We start from the raw sequence: 18,290 nt of genomic DNA on the forward strand, positions 1-18,290 counted from the left end.
CCATGCATCGTAAAGAACAATCATTAGCCAGAAAAAAAAAAGTAAAAGGAATTTGACAAGTCCTCCTAATAATTAACAGTCTCGCGGTGACTAACTCTCAAATCAAACTGTGGCACATAAAGAGAATTCGAGAGGCTCTAAACAAGTTGATGTCGAAATGCCTCCCTTTTCCTTCGCTGAGTGCGTCTCGCCGACTGGTTCGGTGAAGTTACTAGAATTGATTGTCCACTGGTGGATACTGAGTAGTGACTACCAAGCAAAAAGATATCGATATAACATATGATGTGATGATAGGGCCACCAGGTAGTTTGGCCGTCCCGATATTTCATGGTGATTGTAATGGTCCATTTCTCAAAGCTCGATTATGTGAGGCCACCATCGTTAGGACATTCCATGGTACCGGACCACTACGCCCCCGCTGCATACCCGTCCGATCGCTCGTCTCTCTCAATGTCTCTCTCTTTGGGACGATATAAAACGAGGTAGGGCCACAGTGCCCCTAGCACCATAGAAAGTTCGACTCTTGTTTTGTTTGCTTTTCATATTATGCTACTATATCTGGTATTAGCTTTTTGACATGAATAGCGATCGACATGAAACAGTTTTGGCGACATCAATACGTATAGAGTCTGTTCCATGCTTGCTGATCGAGGAGAATGATGGAACTATAGTGGCGTATTTGTTTTCTGGTCTCTCTCTATAAATTGAAAAGAAGAAAAGAATAAACATTCCTTATGGAATCGGAATATGCAGCAATTTGCTGTCTGCTGCTTAAGAGAGAAACAACGGAGATGAAAAGATTTTGCGGCAGAGAACCGATGTCTGCAGGGGTGATCCTGAGATTCAGCTACCATCAGGGGTGATGCCCTATCAGGTTCAAGTTCACTCCCATTAAAGACCCTAGGGTGAACTCTTTGACTTGTCCTTATGGTCACCTTCGATTTTTGTGAACTATACTAGACCCATACTGGTACTATGCAAACATGATCGGTACTTACGTTGATTGTTCAGTTCATTTGACATGTTCGCGGTCAAACACGAGAATTTGAACATTGCGTAGCGAGGACGCAACATTGTCATCATTGTTGCCCACCATATTATTCATTAAAAAAATAATATAAAAAAAAAATCCTGAGATTCAGCTGACTCCGGACGCCTTGATCATGTATGTACTAACGGGATCAGACTAAATCTGAAAAGACATGAGCTTTGAAATGCAGATCGAACAAGATTCATTCAGAATGCATGCCTCCATAACTTCCTCAGAAACAAAGCTAGGCACTTAAAAAGCTAGATACAGTCTGTACAAAGGCAAACACCTTCAACCAGGACGCGCAAACAAGCTGACTTACACTGCGACTCAAAACTTATTGACAGTCTGCTAGCTAAGGCGGCTGAGGTATCTTCAGCCCTCGCTTGTATATAACATGAAGCAACTCTAGAACTATAGCTTATTTGACTGTGTGAGCGTTTGCGAGTTAGGCTACTAGAAAGCAGTTCTAGAAGCCACTGCCACCTAAATACAGTATACATGAAGGTTTTCTTTCAAGGGACAGTGTGGAAGAGAGGATTCGTCTATAACCCCTTGCAAAAAATTAAACCCTGGGATAGCGTGAGCGGCCCTTCTTCTTCAAGAACTCTGGGATCTCCACGGAACTGCCTTCACTGAAAGAGGAAGGTCGCCTGTTGATTCCCATTGTGTAGTCTCCTTGGGATGTTTGACCCGCCTGGAGTTTAACTTCAATCAGTCGCATTGGTGTAGAGGACATGACACAGAGAGAGAGACAGAGAGAGAGTGAAAGACAGATTACCTGCAAAGACCGACCTTCAGTTTCCTCCTGACGCTTGAATCCCGTTGCTATTAGGGTGATACTCACCTGAAAAGAGCAAGAATATGAACATGGTATGATTAGTGTAAAAAAGGTTGCAATTATCAGGCCTGAGGAAGAATGATCAGGTACAGACTACTTATCCAAAATGCATTTAGGTACTTGGGATCAAAGATCATAAGAATGAGCGAAAGAGCCTATAATATAACGAGCAATTCATGTGCAGCTAAAAATAAAATGAAAAAGGAATCACCAACAAAGTTGACAGAGAAGCCTATTCAATTAGGGGGGAAACGGTATGTTAGCAGTTTTTTTTGTGAAATCAACAGTTTAATAAATCTTCTTTCTCATTTAACAATGCTTATCTGAATATTATCCTCCGTATGATGCATTCCCCAGATTTCTTTCGAGTGTAGAGTCCTGCTTGAGCAGATGATGAGATCTCAAACTACTTACTTGACCACTGATGGTTGGATCAATCACTGCTCCAAATATAAGATTGGCAGTCGGATCTACAAGGTCATATATAACCTCTGCAGCAGCATTGACCTGCAAAAGAATAACATCATTATAAGCTTTAACAAAGTTTACTTAATCCATTACTAACCTCATGAGAGATTAAAACCAAATTTCTAAACCCTCAGGGTCTTAACAAAACTTCTTATATGTCTCAATGAATTTTAACTTCAGGACTGATATAATGGAAGGACACTCAATTCCTATACACGCATAGTACCTCAAATAAGGTCAGATCACTTCCACCAGTAATGTTCCAGACAATTCCAGTAGCCCTCTCAATGCCGATATCTAGTAGTGGTGATTGGATTGCGTTTAGAGCAGCATCTCTTGCCCTGGTCTTCCCTGAAAGAGCGAAACATTGACTGATGATCGGAGTGGAAGAGGTTTATAATCTTTGGAGGAGCTCCAATATGAAAAACAGGCGAAAGACAGTGGCTGAATGATTAAAAAATTTTCCTTTGACCGAGATCCAAGGAAAGTTTGGATTGAGAGTTATCTGATTTTAACTTTAACTTTAACTTTAACTCAACACACTACACAATAAAAATACACATTTCCCAATTCAAAAATTTTAACTTTAACTTTAACTCAACACACTACACAACAAAAACACACGTTTCCCAAGTCAAATTTATAATCACATCTCATTTGTCCTTTTCCACAATCAAAATCAAAGTAACTTTAACTCTGAATCCAAACGGCCCTTTTGTCGCTGTTTTGGAATTTGGAGTGTAAGAAGTCAAGAAATTTAAGTTTAAAAACTTGAAATCACCTGTTGCAGTTCCTATTCCCATCAATGAAGAGCCAGCATTGGCCATTATAGCCCGCACATCAGCAAAATCCACATTCACAAGGCCAGGAATCTGCCCATAAATAATTCAATAAGTTTAGATTAAACATGTTAACCTTATCTCTAAGCAAGTACGCTTTGGTATGTAAAGATCCTGAAAAGCATGAGGGCCCATCGCATTAGGGTAAATATGCAACTAAATGATTAACATACACAAATTTGAGTTTGGGACCACAGCCCTTGAAAGTGCAAAAATAATTTAATCTTCCTGGATGCCTGTCGGAACAATATTTTGACTACAAGTCATTCCATTTGATTTCAAATAATGGATCAATAAGTCATTCCATCTTGCACTTGTGAACTTGTTTCTCTTAACAATTTAAGATTATACGCTCTATTTGTCTTTAGGGAGTAATTTTACTTCTTTGGTTTTTTGTGCCAGAAATGCACTTACATTCCTCTACAGATTTTTATTTTTTACGTTTTTTTAGGGGAAAACCAAGTTTCTATGTCTACACTGGCAACTCCTTCACTGAAAACAAAATCTACTATCCTCTAAAAAAAAAAGAAAAAAAGAAAGGAGAATGACGAACTGGGACGATTTTCCTCAACCAAAGAGACCTACTGCAGCTCGTAACCGTACAGTCAAAGGAAAGACGCATGACTTCTTTATGCAAAACACAGGAGAAGTCTATACCGTGATTATGTCTGAGATGCCACGAACACCTTGTCGGAGAATATCATCTGCCAGATTAAATGCTTCTGTAACAGGAGTGGACGGTGAAACTGCAGTCAATAGCTTGTCATTTGGAATGACTATAAGAGTGTCCACATTGTCCCTTAGGGCTGCGATTCCTTCCTGGGCCTGAACAGCCCTCCTTCGTCCCTCGAAGGAGAATGGAGTTGTGACGATACCAACGGTCAGTATGCCCATTGATTTTGCAACTCCAGCAATTACAGGGGCACCGCCAGTTCCTGTGCCACCTCCCATACCAGCCTTCAATAAATAAAATAACAAACAAATGAACTTCTTGTTATCAAAGAGCAACAAAGAACAAATGGACCCTGAAAAGACTGTACTGATCGTAGTGTACTAGATTGATCTTTTTATTGCCTCTGAGAATAGACTACAGCCAAAACATATAAGATAGGGTAAAGGATCTAGCGGATGATAACAGAAGTTCAGCCACTCAGGTGCTCCAATGATGTATGGTCATGTCAACACTGTGTCTATATAATCAAGGTTGAGCATATCAGGCAATACTTCATGATTATCCCGAAAAAATAGTGACTTCATCACCAAAGATATGATTCCAACTGATTATTCACAAACCTTACAAGCTCAGATTTTCGTAAACATCATTGGTTGTATGTGAAATTATTAAAGACACTTATCCCCCCAAAAAAATATTATTAAAGACTGACAAGACATGCAAATAATTTTTGAAATGATAAGTTTCTGAAGATTTTTATGTCTGAAGTGGCATATCGTAAGTCATTGAGAAAGAACTATTTCAAAAGTATAAACTTCTTTACCATGGGAAATTACCACAGGGCAATTAAAAGAGAGAACCTACCGTGACAAAAACCATGTCTGCCCCAAAGAGAGCCTCTTCAATCGATTCCTTGCTTTCTTTGGCAGCATTCATCCCAATCTCGGGGTTCCCACCAGCACCAAGACCTCTAGTCAACTCTTGCCCAATTTGTAGGCGCTGCTCAGGAAAGACCGGTGACATCCTCATGGCCTGAATGTCCGTATTTACGATCCAAAACTCGACACCCTTCATTGCGCTCTCTATCATACGGTTAACTGCATTGGACCCACCACCTCCGACCCCGATCACCTTGATCTTGGCCTCGTTGTGGTTGTTCGTGCTAGGTATGTCCCTTAAGCTCTCGGACACAATTTCACTGGAACTGCTCTTGCTTTGTTTGTTTAATATTTCAGTTCCCTCACTCCTATCCCCTCTAAGCATGGCAACTTCCGGGTGCAGGTTGAGAAAAGGGTCTTTGCTTGGATACGGGCTGACACTGTGAGAGTTTGCCGAGCATCTAATTTGGGGAAAAGCTGATTTTTGGGTGACAAATCCATTCTTAGGCTCTAACTTCACGGAGCCCAATTTCAGCATCTGATTCTCCGCGTACAATCTGCCTCCAAGAACAGTCAGAACACCCATCGGGTTTCCAGACACTGATGGTGCGAGGCTTCTCGATGTACAGGGCACCATCTCTTTACGTGGGCAGAAGGGGTTCTCGAGAGAGAGAGATACGTACCAATGGGGCTTAAACCCTCAATTCTATTGCAAGTATCTTCTGCAGGACCTGCTTGACAAGCAGCAGAAATGGAAAGGCTTAGAATCAAGAACCCAGTTGACTTGAGGATCCTAATTACGAATTACACTAGACACCCAACAAGACAGCTACCTACATTGAATTTGAGGTACTAGAGTTGAGAAAAACAATCGCCAAATGCCCGCATTCAGCTCAAAAATCACAATTTCGGACTTCCAAGAAGAAAACCCAATAAGCCCGAGACAAGAAATGCTGCAAATTGCAAGAACTCATGCAAGCAAAGAAGAAAGACGGAATGGGCATTTGGGTCAGCGAGACTGGGGGAGGGGAGGAGACAGAGAGGGGGAGAAAGAGAGAGACCTGGGTCGATTCAGAAGCTGAAGTGGTCAGCCGAAAGCATTGGCGGGGGTGGAGGTCGAAATGGGGGCAGTCTCCTCCGTATCAGCGCTCTCTCTCTGCATTTAGCTCTTGTCTGCACCTGCGAGTCTTTGTTGCTCAAATAATAAAATCTGCAGAAGAAAAAGAAAAAAATCTGGTGGAGAGCAACGGAGGAAGCTGAAGGTAAGGAGATTCCTAAAGCTTAGGATTTTACAAGCAGACAGACACGGACAGAGACAGAGACAGAGACAGAGAGAGAGAGAGAGTAAAGTGTTCGGTTACTGTTTGGGTCTACTACCACCAGCGATGGAAAGATTGAACCCTCCCCCCATTAAACCCTTACCCCCGCAGGGTTTAAGATCTGGGCTGGGCTGGGCTGGGCTCACTAGGCCCATCATCTGCAAACCCAGGCCCACTATCTACTTCGTATCAAGAGTTTCTTTTGAGAAGAGGATTACCGCGCCGATCAGCTTACGAGAAGAGCTTTACTTCTTCGTCCAAGAGTAATATAATTATGTTCCTAACAATTTTTGTTTTCAATCTGCACCGTTGTTACTTGGGATGTCTAACGGTTTCAGCAGATCCAGGTTCGAGATAAATTGACCCGCACTAAGGTGTAAAATTCTTTCAATCATAATTTTTTTTTTTCATTTATAATGTGCAAACTCGAGAATTTGACTAAAAATGAAGCGATGTCGAATCACTTAAACCATCACACGCAAGTATGTCCCTAATAATTTAGCTCTTTGGTGATGGAACCTTCACACCTCGCGCTTTGGGACCATGACTTTTACTCGGCCAATGGGGAGGAATTATTACTTCTCACTCGGCATTGGCTTAGCTCGACTATGGAGCGTTTTCACTGGATTTCGGCTTCTTGCATCGCAGATAAAAAATCTATTCACCGGCAATGCAGTTTACCTACTGTATCATATCTCGTGATTAACGCCATTATATTGTTCAATTTCGACTGTAATTCGACTTCGATTATCAACCTTAATTGGGGAAAAGTAATGGAAGGAATATATCCATAGGGGAGAGTGGAGTTCTGAGCTGGCACGGCCGCACGGGGGAACAGCTCCCCCCACACGTGTGTCGAACCACAGCAAAGGTCAAACGCCACGCTCCGGCCACACCAATTTTCATCCCCTTCGATCCACAATGGGCACAATCGGCAAATCGCCAACCTCACCTCCCCTGTTCCCGGGAGCCCGATTTCTTCCATTTTCATTGGGAATGGAACCCCGTTTCTTCTTTTCCCCTTTCCTTCTTCGGGTCATCCCAAAGTCGTAGGATTGCTGCTCGGACTCCGGTCTTGGTGGGCATGCCCGATTGGGCTGAACTTCCTTGGTTTCGTCGAAGATCATCATCATCGTCCTGCTCTCCCGCGTGTCTGGTCGGTAGGCAGCTGTCCCTTCATCATCTTCTTACCGGTGCTGTTACTTTTCGTTTGTCTGTCCTGGTCCTGTTCTGTCGGTATCTCGTTGGGTCTCAAACCTCGAATTTGCACGATTTCTGGGCTTGACTCTCTGCTATTTGCTGAGTTTCCATTGGATTGATCGATCTATCTATCTTTTTTTCGTCCTGCTTGTACTTCCATGAACTCGAATCACATCACAAAAATGAATATTTGTTGACGCTTGATGTCCTGTCCTGACCAGGAACACATAAGGATTCCACAGAACAGGACGGAACGAACTTTAAAAGCTGCGTCTTTGGGCAATTTTTTGCGTCTGCGGATCTTGGAATTTCGCCTTGTTGATCGCAGATAATAATTCTCATGGAGAACCTTCCAGTCGAAGTTATCGGGAACATACTCTCGCGCCTCAAGGCCGCGAGGGACGTGGTGATCGCGTCGACGACCTGCAAGAAGTGGCAGGAGGCATGGAGGAAGCACCTGCACGCCCTTTCTTTCGACTCCAATGACTGGCCCGAGTACCATGACCTCACCACGAGCAGGCTTGAGATCCTCATAACCCAGACAATCTTCCAGACCCGAGGGCTTCAGTCCCTCTCCATCTCGATGGAGGACGTGGAGGAGTTCTCAGCCGCTCCGGTGATTGCGTGGCTCATGTACACCCGTGACAGCCTCCGCCGCCTCTATTACAACGTGAGGACGAAACCAAACATCAACATCCTTGAGAAATGCGGGAGGCAGAAGCTGGAAGTCCTCTCATTGTCCCACACCTCCATCTCCGGAGTGGAGCCGAGCTACCAGAAGTTCCCTTGCTTGAAATCTCTCTCCTTGAGTTATGTCAGCATCTCAGCCCTTGACTTGAGCCTTCTGTTGACCATATGTCCGAGGATTGAGTCGCTGAGCCTCATAAATCCTGATATTGTCATGTCGGACTCTCAGGCAACTATGGAGTTGAATAGTCAGTCAATAAAAGACATACGCATGGAGGTGATTAGTTTGGATAAGTTCATTCTCGAGGCTGACAGCCTGGAGAGTTTGAATCTGAGGGACTGCACGCTCGAGTACTTTGAGCTGATCGGGAAGGGGACATTGAGGGCCCTCAAGATTGACGATGTGAGTGTGCTCCACCTTGATATAGGGGACAGCACAGAGAACCTTGAGGTCGTGGACGTTAGCCACTTCACCATTATATGGCCTAAGTTCTACCACATGATCTCAAAGTCTGCAAACCTAAGGAAGCTCCGGCTCTGGGGAGTCGTCTTCGATGATGAGGTTGAGATCATGGATTTGGAGACGATCTCCGTGTGCTTCCCTCGTCTGACCCACTTATCGTTGAGCTACGAGCTTGGGGAAATGGTACTCCATTACGGGCTGCAGGGTTCGTCCCTTCTGGAGAATGTCACCGTGCTTGAACTCGGCTGGGCAGTTATTAGCAGCCTCTTTGCAGAATGGGTCGCAGGATTCCTAGAGAGGTGTCCGAGGTTAAAGAAGCTAGTGATTTATGGGGTTGTCTCTGAGGCCAAGAACGAGGATGATTACCGAATGTTGGCAGACTTCACCACCTCGATCATTCAGCTCATGAGGAAGTACACGAGCGTGGAAATCCAGTTTGAATATGAATAGAACTGCCTTCTCGAAACGGGTTTCTACATATATCTGATGTGGATATTTCTTCTTTAACTAAATACATACAACAAAAGCAGTTTTTTCTGTAACATTGCTGCGATTGTAAATCGAAACTGTGCCATCTCCGGAGCATATCATATGGCCTACACGGTAAATTATTTTTTGTCCTTGTGCAATTGTTTTGTCGCTCTTTATATGTTTCTCAGCCTTTCGACTTAGGTCAGATACTCGGATGTTCTGGTTTTACTCTTGGTTCCTTGATTATGATGATCAAAAGGATGTTCAAATGTCTAACATCTTCCTTCTGTGTCTGCTGATCTGCTGAATTTGGAAGAAAATAGAGAATGCGAAACCAGAGTTTTAAGAAATTCGTTGACATTTGAACATCCTTTTGAGAGAATTCGTAACAACGGAAAAATATGCTTCAACCATGTCACAAAAGTTAGAAGTTGCTGGCTAAACTAGACAAGAAAGGGCAGTTCAATATCCATGAAATTATGTATAATCAAGTTTCCGACGATTGTAACTGGCAAGATGCAACATATAACGACCCAAAGGTATAAGAACATCCAACAGGCTTCAATCCAAGACTCGAGAAAATCAAAAGAAAACTATCCTACTGCATGTCTGAGATTTGACATTCTTTCTAGATTCGGCAGATTTTGCCATACGAACAGCTTATATTTGAGTTAGCACTTTTCGTCCCAGGGAAGCATTTCAATGGACAAAACTCGAGGACACGTCGATTCATTCCTAAACTTCACAGAGGACAACTCAAATTCCTGCGCATCATCCTCAACCTCTCTCTCGCCCTGTTCGCCTTGTTCTGAGTCTTCAACCTCACCTCCTCAAAGTACTGCAGAAACAGAAAACCCTCAGTAACTCACCATTACGCATACTCCCAACAAACAGCTGAAAGGAGAATTCAAATAGGTAGATTCTTTGTGACCAGAGTACGATACCTGCTGTTTTCGTTTTCTCTCGAGCTCTGCCTGCAAAAACTCGAAGAAAATCGCTTTAAGATATAAGAACAAGCTCCACACATAACAAATGCAGCAGAGATAACACCAGGACGAATTGGAAGAAGCTTGCTCGTACCAGCTCCTGTTTCAGGTGTGCGTTCTCTTCTTTCAGCTGATTTAGCTCCGCTTCCAATTCAACAGTATAGGCCTGCGAACATAAAAGCCGCACATATCTTCTTGCTTGCTTATGAATTTGTAGCAATTTACCATCTAACGGTTTATTTGGTGCACAGGGATGTCATGGGAAAGAAAAAAGAATGGATAATGTGCATGTAACAATATCATGGAGCTGGGTTTACTTTCTCTTCCAGCATAGGAGACAATGTTGGCCATTGATGAACAATTGCAAAATGAGCTTTTACCTGTTTTCGAGCTCTTGACCTTGCGGCTGATTCTCGGTTCTTTATCATCCTCCGCTGCCGCCTCTCCACCACCTTGTCCACTGGGCCATCCATAATCCTCTTCCTCGATCTCATCCCTCCCATGTCAAGTCCCATATCCGCGGACCCCGTCCCTATCCCATCCGAAGAAACTGGGCTTACAGGCGCGCCCATCCCCATCGGCTGCGCCGGTCCAAACCCATTGCCACCTCCACCACTGCCATTCCCCACCCTCGGAGCATAGCAAACTGGTGGCGGCGCAGGCCTGTAGCCACCATCCCTCTTCCCATTGGCATATCCTGAGGTCTCCCCCATCATGCCACCCCCCTGAGGCATCGCCGGGTAGGCCACACTGGGCCCGCCCCCAAGGCAGCCTGTCCCCATCATAGGCCGGGAGACGAAGCTCGGCCCAACAGCCGAGTTGCTGTTTTGGAAAACTCCGTACTGCTGCTGCTGTTGAGGTGGCGCAGGAGGCGAATACTGTTCCCGAACCACCCCTGCCTTGATCAGAAAATCCTCCAGGGTCATCTCCCCGAAGGTCGGCTGGCGAGGGGCCGACTCAGGATTAACATTGCTCGCCTGTTAGATATATATTATCCATGTGAAAACCTTAAAAAGCAAAGCTAGCAAGATCCTGCCACATAACCCTGTGAGTCCAAAGAAAAGGAAGACTTGAGTCGTGTCTCATCCTCCCTACTCGTATCAGGGCGAATTTCATGAATATTCGCATACTAAATCCTAAAAATTTTGACCCGAACAATTGCCAGAGATCATAGATGTATGTATATCTAAGCACGTCGTCAGATCAAAATTTCCATGAAATGTATAAGATCTCTTACCCGATCTTCCATTAGAGATCCTGCATGTAACTCTATATGCAACTTCTTCGTCTAAGTGCTGTAATTGACTATCAAATCTCATATATACACCTTCATAAGGACTTTGCATGACTTTAAAATACAAAGTATCCATAAATGACTAAATCCAAATACGTACCGGCTTCCTTAATTACCATAACTGTCATCATTATTATGTGAACACTTTTTTTGTTCGGGGAGCCGGACCGTCCGGGCCCCAGAATGGAGGACCCCATTTGGTAGTTGGGCTCCCTCCAATGCGGGGCTCGGCACCACTGGATGGTTGGGGCCCTGGGACCAAAAATATTTCCCATTAGTGTGATGGGTTACTTGTTAAATGAATACTAACCTGCTTGTTGCCCTGTTGACTCTTATGGATCTCTGACCACACCTCATCAACCGTCTTCCTGCAGAGTGGAGCAGGCAGGCTCAGCGAGGCCTGGCGAGAGAGGCTGTGCGGCTTCGCGATGCCCTCACCGCTGGACACCTCGCCAGAGACGTGCCGGTGGTGGTCCACGCCATTGCCATTGTTGTTGTGGTCCCGACCGCTGCCGCTGCTGTTGATGGCTTGCTGGTTCTCTTCTGCAGTCCATATGCTGGAGAGGAACTCGTCCATGTTCATGGACCCAAAGTGCTTCCCGCTCTCGCACAGCGCATGCTGGAACTCATCGAGGGTGAGGGAGTAGATGGAGGACTGCCTCCCAAGGGATGAGAATGGGTGAACCTTGGAGGACTGGTGGTCCGGCTCCCGGATACTGTGGGATTCTACTGTCACCGCGGCTTCACCTTGCGGAGTCATTTGATCAGGCTCCGGTACCCCCATCCCGATTCTAGTAAGGCTTAGTTTTGGCGGAGGTCGAATAGCTCTTGGGTCTTTTGGACGACACTAATGTGAAAACAGTTGTAGCCCGGATTTGATGTGCAGAACCTCTTGATTACAGGTCGGAGATGCGCATCCTGTTTAGTGAGTCACTGCATGAACATTATCATTATATACTATTTACTCGAGAAAAGGTGAATTACGAAGATGCAGTTGGACTTGAAGAGACTAAGAACACCACCTTTTTACTTTTACAGATCAAGATGCAGCATATATATGGATCTACGTGTAGTAAGTTTACGGGATTAATTGGACGGCCCATATACATCGGATTTTGGGATTCATTAGGTTAAGGATTTCAAGTACATGGCTACTTTCATTAATTAATAACTTATTATTTCAACAAAGAACTATATAAGTAACTAATAACTTACTCATGTCTCATTATTCTCGACGCATAGCACATAGAAAAACAATAATTCAAAAACTGGCGTAGCTAGATTTTCTCCTACGTATCATATTGTCGCGAGGGAAAGTTCCAGCAATCTAATATCTAATAATTTATTATCGGTTGGGACTTGATCAATATAATAAGAGGGCGATACTGTTCGAGAATTCTTTCATCTTCTAGCTAGTGACTAAATCAGGGCAACTTTGCCTAGATAATTGGCCTTTAGTTACACTAACAATATAAACAATCATAGACTACCATAACAAAGGTGGGGAATGAGCGTAAAGCCAGAGCTGTTCTCGAACTAAAACGCAGTGCGCCGGGCTTCAGAGAAAGAGTAACATGAATCCGAAGTACAATAACCGTGAGAGCAGATCATGAAAAGTTTTGATGGACTAGCTAAGGGCAACGGATCGCGCAAATGAGACACGAAACGAAAATGGTAAGATGGAAGCAAAAGTGGAGATCATATATAAATATATATATCTATATATAGAGAGAGAGGGAGAGCACACAGCAGATATGCGCTTATCTTTACATATGTAGCGTGTGCATATATAGATATCTACATATATGTGTGTATGTAAAAGATAACCTGTGAGAATCAGCATGAGAAGAAGGAAGAAGTAGAAGCCTGCGGGCGCAAAGCCGTATGAAGCTCTCACTGCTATGTATATGTGGGCGTGTACGGAAGTGTACTTCTCTCCCCAAAGCCGAGCTGTTGGATCGTATATGTTCAGTTCCGATGAAATGATGGGAAGAGAAAACGTGCACAGACAGAGACCGTGAGTAGAGAGGGGGGGAGAGTGCAAAAGTGCCTACTGATCTTCCTTCTCTCGGCCTGTATGCAACGGGTTTTCTTTTATAATTCTAGTACAAGAAAATTAAAAAAAAATGAAAAAACATTTAATAATTCTATGATCTATTCTAAAATTAATAAGTTTACTATGAAAAAAATCATCAATATGGTTGCTATTTTCAGACAATTTATGCGTATTCTTCTCATGAAACAAGCCTAAGCTATTCGATATGATGATATAAGATTATAGTATAAAAAAAACTAATTCAGTAGGGTGACACTCACGTTCAACTTCATACCATTAAGTTATAAGTTTAACTATGTGTACCGAAATTTTGTGTGTTCATTTTCTTTTTCATTTTTTTAATCACTAAATAGACCTATAAATCTCTCTTATATTAAAAAAAATAAACGATATATAATACTGTGTATATATATATATATATATATTTTATTAAAAGATGATGTAGCATAAGGGTGTGCCTCGTCTTCTTGGTCCGATATTCGGTGAAATTTTAGGATTCCGCCACCCTCGTAACAAGGGAAAAAAAATACTCTTTTTTTCTTTTTGGTCATGATTCCTTTCCGTTGTAATTTATTCCTGTGAAGTGCCTTCCAAAAATGGCACATAAATGGAGATCTGGACACGTAATTGCCATGTGTCTCCTGCTGGTTCACAGTGATGTCCGGAAACCCCCACGTGTACTCTCCTAGCCGGATCGGAATCATTAGCCGCACACCCGACCCGGTCGCATCGGTATGCGGGCCCAAAATACTATGCTGACGTCCGGTAGCAGACTCGAAATGTTAAGGCGACGTCGTACTAACTGCAAGACCGAAACGTTTGCTGATTTGCTGCTCAACGGGTGACGACTTCGACCCGTCTCAATCGCTTCACCATAAAAAGAAGAAAAATTTTCCCACCCAAAAAAAGAAGATGATTTTACCCAAGAGAGGAATTACATGACGTTCCACGGTTATTTATTAGCAATGAACTCGTTCTTAATCTATCGACTTAAACTAGTATGCCTTCGGACTTAAGTTTCCTGATCACGAAACAAGTGCGGCTTGCCGCGTTGTGTATGTATGACAAATTACAAATGTAGTCCGCGATATTTGAATTCAGCCCCTTCCGTCCATGTATATACGTATCGCATGACAGATTTTAGAATCGAAGGCCCGCCCTTATTCGCTTTATAGAGAGCGAGGAGATTGGTACAACCAAATAGATAAATAATCTCTACGATGTATATAGAATAGAAACCCATAATAGTTATATTTGGATCTCCTAGGATACTCTAAATCCACATATCAATCATATCACGATAAATTTCACATAGTGAAATCTATGGAGACGCATATATCTGCCTAATATTATTGTTCCCAGTACGTATGCATCTACGTACCATAATCAGTCTTAAGCACCAAATGATAATTCCACAATATAATATCAGCTCTTAATCATCTCTGACGAGAAAAATTTATGTCGATGAGGCGGTCTCGCCGAGCAGAAGTTTTTTCACGATGAGATCAGGCATCTCCTCGGCATGCGGGAATAGATGCCCAGTCTCGGGTAGCTCGTAATACTGGATCCATGGGAGACGCTGGGCAATGAATCTTTGCAATGTAACTGGCACGAGCAAGTCTTGATCGCCATGCCATACATGGACCGTGCCTTCGTTGTTTGGAAATGGGTTCTCTAATGCGGTGGGGTCGAATTCCCACGTGCCAAACCCGATTGTCATGTCCCGGTAGAGTGATTCATACTCTCCTTGCTGTCTCACTTGGACCTGATCAGGATGATCATAGATTAGTTCGACTCAAGTGCACAGTGCAGCGACAAAAAATGACTAAACAAGTACATATAATAGCTGGAAAATTACGAGCTTAATACCTCATATTCAGCTCTTGAAGGACGCTTGGATATGATTATCTTGTCGGGGAGCGATAGCACATCGGGGCTATGAGCCACGACACTAGAACCAGGGAACCACTTCTGAGTATTCCACCAATTGGCAAGCCAAGGCAGATAGTGAGCAACCCGAACTGCCCATTGATCCTGTGGAAGCTGTTGGTAGTAAGCTTCTGTTGACAAATTTGAAGGAAGACCCGGCCACCAATAATTCACGACCGGAGCTAGAAGTGATGCTCCCGCAAGCCTGATTTGTTTTATCACAGAAGTTCATTAAGCTAAGGACAAGGCATCGGACAAAAACAAAATAACAAATGAAGGAGAAAATGCACAAAGACTGGGAAAAAATGAGATTCCGTTAGACTCGAACCCAGTCTGTTCTAGTTGCCATTGATTCCGTCTAAACGAATCATTTTACACTAGCCATAGCAAGACAAGAATCTCTCCAGGCCCCATGGACAACATAGTTCTACTATTGTCTGGGACATATTAGTTTGTAGTACCTGTGAGGAATGTACTTGAGGCAACCCCACAGGATCTGCCCGCCCATGGAGAAGCCGACCAGATAGAATCTCGCACCCAGCCCCAACTGATCGGCTAGCTCTTCAATGTCTAAGGCAATGCTCTTTGGTGTTCGGTTCGGGTCAGGGTCGCTCTCCCCGTAACCTGGCCGATCGAAAGACACAATGTACACTCCCAGCTCATCGATAATACTCTGGAGGAACAAGAACAGAATCAAACCCCATTCGCATTAAGCATTGCTTTTTCTTAAAAGGGATTGCACAAACCAACAGTATTCATGTCACCTGAGATAGCCCAGTGGCTATGACTGCATCATGCCTGCAAGAATCGAAGCCATGAACGAATATAATTTTATACTTGGCAGTGTCCCTCGGGGCACCATGCTCTTTGTATGCTAAATGCCTTCCATCTCTGAGCTTTATCCTTGGCGCTGTGATCGGGGGCCCGCCTTGGGAGCCCGGAATGTTAGGTTCAGGTGGTTGGATCGCTTGGTAGGCCCACGCAAGAAACCCGACCAATGAAACCGCCAACAACGCCTTGAAAATTCCTGAAATGGTTCATCTGTCTTCAGACAACGCATAGAAAAAATGATGGAACGGCAAGCTCAACAAACCAGAACTAACCACAAGAAGTTCTAACTGCTGTGCCAGGAAAAAAATTCGGTGAAGTTAAAGTCCATAAAATACGAAAATTTTCATAGTCTAGATTTTATAAGCAACAGTTTCTTCTTAGCTCCTATTTCTGTTCACTGAGCTCATGTTGATTAGTATGAGAATATCCTATGATAAAAGAAAGTATTGTTCAGTGGATTTCGATGAAATTTTTCCATCGAGGGGATGAATATTAAGTCATTAGAACAAGAACATGATATAATGCACGAATCATCAACATGATTAACATTTTCTCCTAAGTTGAAAGACAACCTAATCAGATAACACAGCTCACTATTTACTGGCAAAGAAGAAATCTTGATTTCAAAAATGCAGACAGCATTGGCCACTGGTGTGAAAATACAGAGCAGAAATTACAGATTACATGGAACCAAGATTACAGGACTCAACACAAATTCGAAGAATTCAAATCAGATTGCGACCATTCAACCATGCACATTGGGTTCTGAAATTCCGAGGTTTCCTAAGCAGCAACAAAAAGCGACAGTGACTCGAGGCCCGACCAGCCTCGACAATATCCGTGTCCGATGACTTTGAGGGACGACACGACATAGCGCAATGCAGAAAAAGCCGAATTTAATCGAAAGAAACAGCAGCCAAATAAAAGAGCACGGAGGGTGGAGTAAATCACCAGGAGGGAGTATGGAAGAGGAACTCTCCGTGGCTCTTCGGGTATGGGGACGGGCGGCTGCGGCTGCGACCTTCGCTGCCGCCATTAGCACTGTTCCGGAGAGGAACTCCGCCCAAATGGCAGAGAAGGGGAGGGAGGGGAAGGGACTTACTACACAGTTGCGAGAGAGAGAGAGAGAGAGGATGAAGACAAACTGTGGGGATTGGTAGAACCGTAGAAGACACGGGAGGGAGGGAGTGTTAATAACAGAGCAGAGAGGGAAGGAAACAGAGTAGCACAGCCGCCGGGGAGGGACTTCCCGTCGCCGTTTGACTAATTTTATTATGCGTGTACTAAAAAACAATTACGCTGGTTAAAAAGCAATTAAATTTTAAAAAAGAGCAACTAATTTTTTTTTTAAAAAAAAAGGATCAATCTGTGTTGATTTGCGTGGATTAGGTGCTTATTACTGTCAAGTAAAGTTTTGAATTTCGATCTTATCAACTCAAAAATTTTATGAATATAAATTTTTACTTGCTAGTAGACTGATTTAATTCAAATCTGAATTGATCGGGTTCATTAAATTTTAAGATACAGGGTGCACAAAAAGAGGAGGCCAGGGATGGAATACTTATTAATAATAATAATAAGGAAAGAAATAAAAATTTTAGCTACCTGACATTGTCGCGAGTAGATTAAGATAAACGTGTTTGGAGTGCGTAAAAGTACACATGCCCATGGACTTGGTTAGTCCAGCTCTAAATCTGATGCATCGGACCCAGGAATTAGGCTACCAATATTGACAGCTAATTATATTATGAGTATACACAAATTCGTTTGAACTTCTAATCATCAGCGAGTTAGTAAAGTCGAGTACACGCGTGATCAACAGTTCACCAGTCGCCGTTGGGTTCAAATGGACTAATGTAGTGTTAACTTTAAGGAGAACATTTTGACCTCAAATTGATCGTAATCAATCATTTTAGTTGGTCACCGACTATAGCTTTTTTGAGCTACGCAGGTTGGTGTTCTGTCGGAGTACTTGGGCCAGCACAATTATTCAAGACAGGAAGTAATGATAAAAAAAATCTTAGAAGCTGGAAAGTAGATTTTTGAGCCCCTTTACTTCCTATCTTATTAAATTTTAGCCCCTCTACAAATTTTTAGTTTCACTTGACCGTATGAAATTTATGGTGTGTTTGGTTTTAGAGTTGAGTTTTGATTTTAATTGGGTTATTATGATTGTTTTGTTGAATTATGAGAAAATATGTGAAAAAGTAATGAATAGTTGAGAGAATTTAATATTAAAAATTGAATTGAGTATAATGGAGGTGTATGTAGATTTATGTATAGGCCTCACTTTTTTTACTTTGAAAAGTTGATTTTTGTTTCGTA

The 18,290-nt window shown here is 43.0% G+C and overlaps 4 protein-coding genes across 7 annotated transcripts; 1 reads left to right on the plus strand and 3 right to left on the minus strand.

The window, feature by feature from the left end:
* Positions 1-1,208: 1,208 nt before the first annotated feature.
* Positions 1,209-6,087, minus strand: LOC116208769 (cell division protein FtsZ homolog 2-2, chloroplastic). Its single transcript, XM_031542324.1, has 8 exons — positions 5,791-6,087; positions 4,716-5,460; positions 3,836-4,135; positions 3,121-3,211; positions 2,566-2,690; positions 2,286-2,378; positions 1,812-1,877; positions 1,209-1,727 (listed from the first exon to the last, which is right to left on the minus strand). The coding sequence occupies exons 2-8, from the start codon at positions 5,364-5,366 to the stop codon at positions 1,596-1,598; spliced, it is 1,458 nt and encodes a 485-aa protein (XP_031398184.1). The 5' UTR covers positions 5,367-5,460; positions 5,791-6,087; the 3' UTR covers positions 1,209-1,595.
* An 840-nt stretch (positions 6,088-6,927) lies between these two features.
* On the plus strand, positions 6,928-9,027 carry LOC116208771 (F-box/LRR-repeat protein At1g67190-like). Of its 4 annotated transcripts, none has more exons than XM_031542328.1 (2): positions 6,928-7,208; positions 7,577-9,027. In XM_031542328.1, exon 2 carries the CDS (start codon positions 7,589-7,591, stop codon positions 8,846-8,848), a length of 1,260 nt encoding a protein of 419 aa, XP_031398188.1. In that variant the 5' UTR covers positions 6,928-7,208; positions 7,577-7,588; the 3' UTR covers positions 8,849-9,027. The 4 variants fall into 4 exon arrangements, with proteins under 4 accessions (XP_031398188.1, XP_031398185.1, XP_031398186.1 ...); XM_031542325.1 differs by having other exon boundaries at positions 6,928-7,204; XM_031542326.1 differs by having other exon boundaries at positions 6,930-7,208; positions 7,470-9,027.
* Positions 9,028-9,326: 299 nt separating this feature from the next.
* LOC116208772 (protein ABSCISIC ACID-INSENSITIVE 5) lies at positions 9,327-13,290 on the minus strand. The gene is made up of 6 exons (XM_031542330.1): positions 12,977-13,290; positions 11,460-12,082; positions 10,236-10,832; positions 9,950-10,021; positions 9,814-9,843; positions 9,327-9,707 (listed from the first exon to the last, which is right to left on the minus strand). Exons 2-6 carry the CDS (start codon positions 11,931-11,933, stop codon positions 9,612-9,614), a joined length of 1,269 nt encoding a protein of 422 aa, XP_031398190.1. The 5' UTR covers positions 11,934-12,082; positions 12,977-13,290; the 3' UTR covers positions 9,327-9,611.
* Positions 13,291-14,406: 1,116 nt separating this feature from the next.
* On the minus strand, positions 14,407-17,179 carry LOC116208773. The gene is made up of 5 exons (XM_031542331.1): positions 16,917-17,179; positions 15,899-16,161; positions 15,596-15,807; positions 15,075-15,339; positions 14,407-14,970 (listed from the first exon to the last, which is right to left on the minus strand). The coding sequence occupies exons 1-5, from the start codon at positions 16,999-17,001 to the stop codon at positions 14,662-14,664; spliced, it is 1,134 nt and encodes a 377-aa protein (XP_031398191.1). The 5' UTR covers positions 17,002-17,179; the 3' UTR covers positions 14,407-14,661.
* Between the last annotated feature and the right edge of the window lie 1,111 nt (positions 17,180-18,290).

This window comes from Punica granatum, chromosome 5, assembly GCF_007655135.1.
Source record: "Punica granatum isolate Tunisia-2019 chromosome 5, ASM765513v2, whole genome shotgun sequence".
Taxonomy (NCBI): domain Eukaryota; kingdom Viridiplantae; phylum Streptophyta; class Magnoliopsida; order Myrtales; family Lythraceae; genus Punica; species Punica granatum.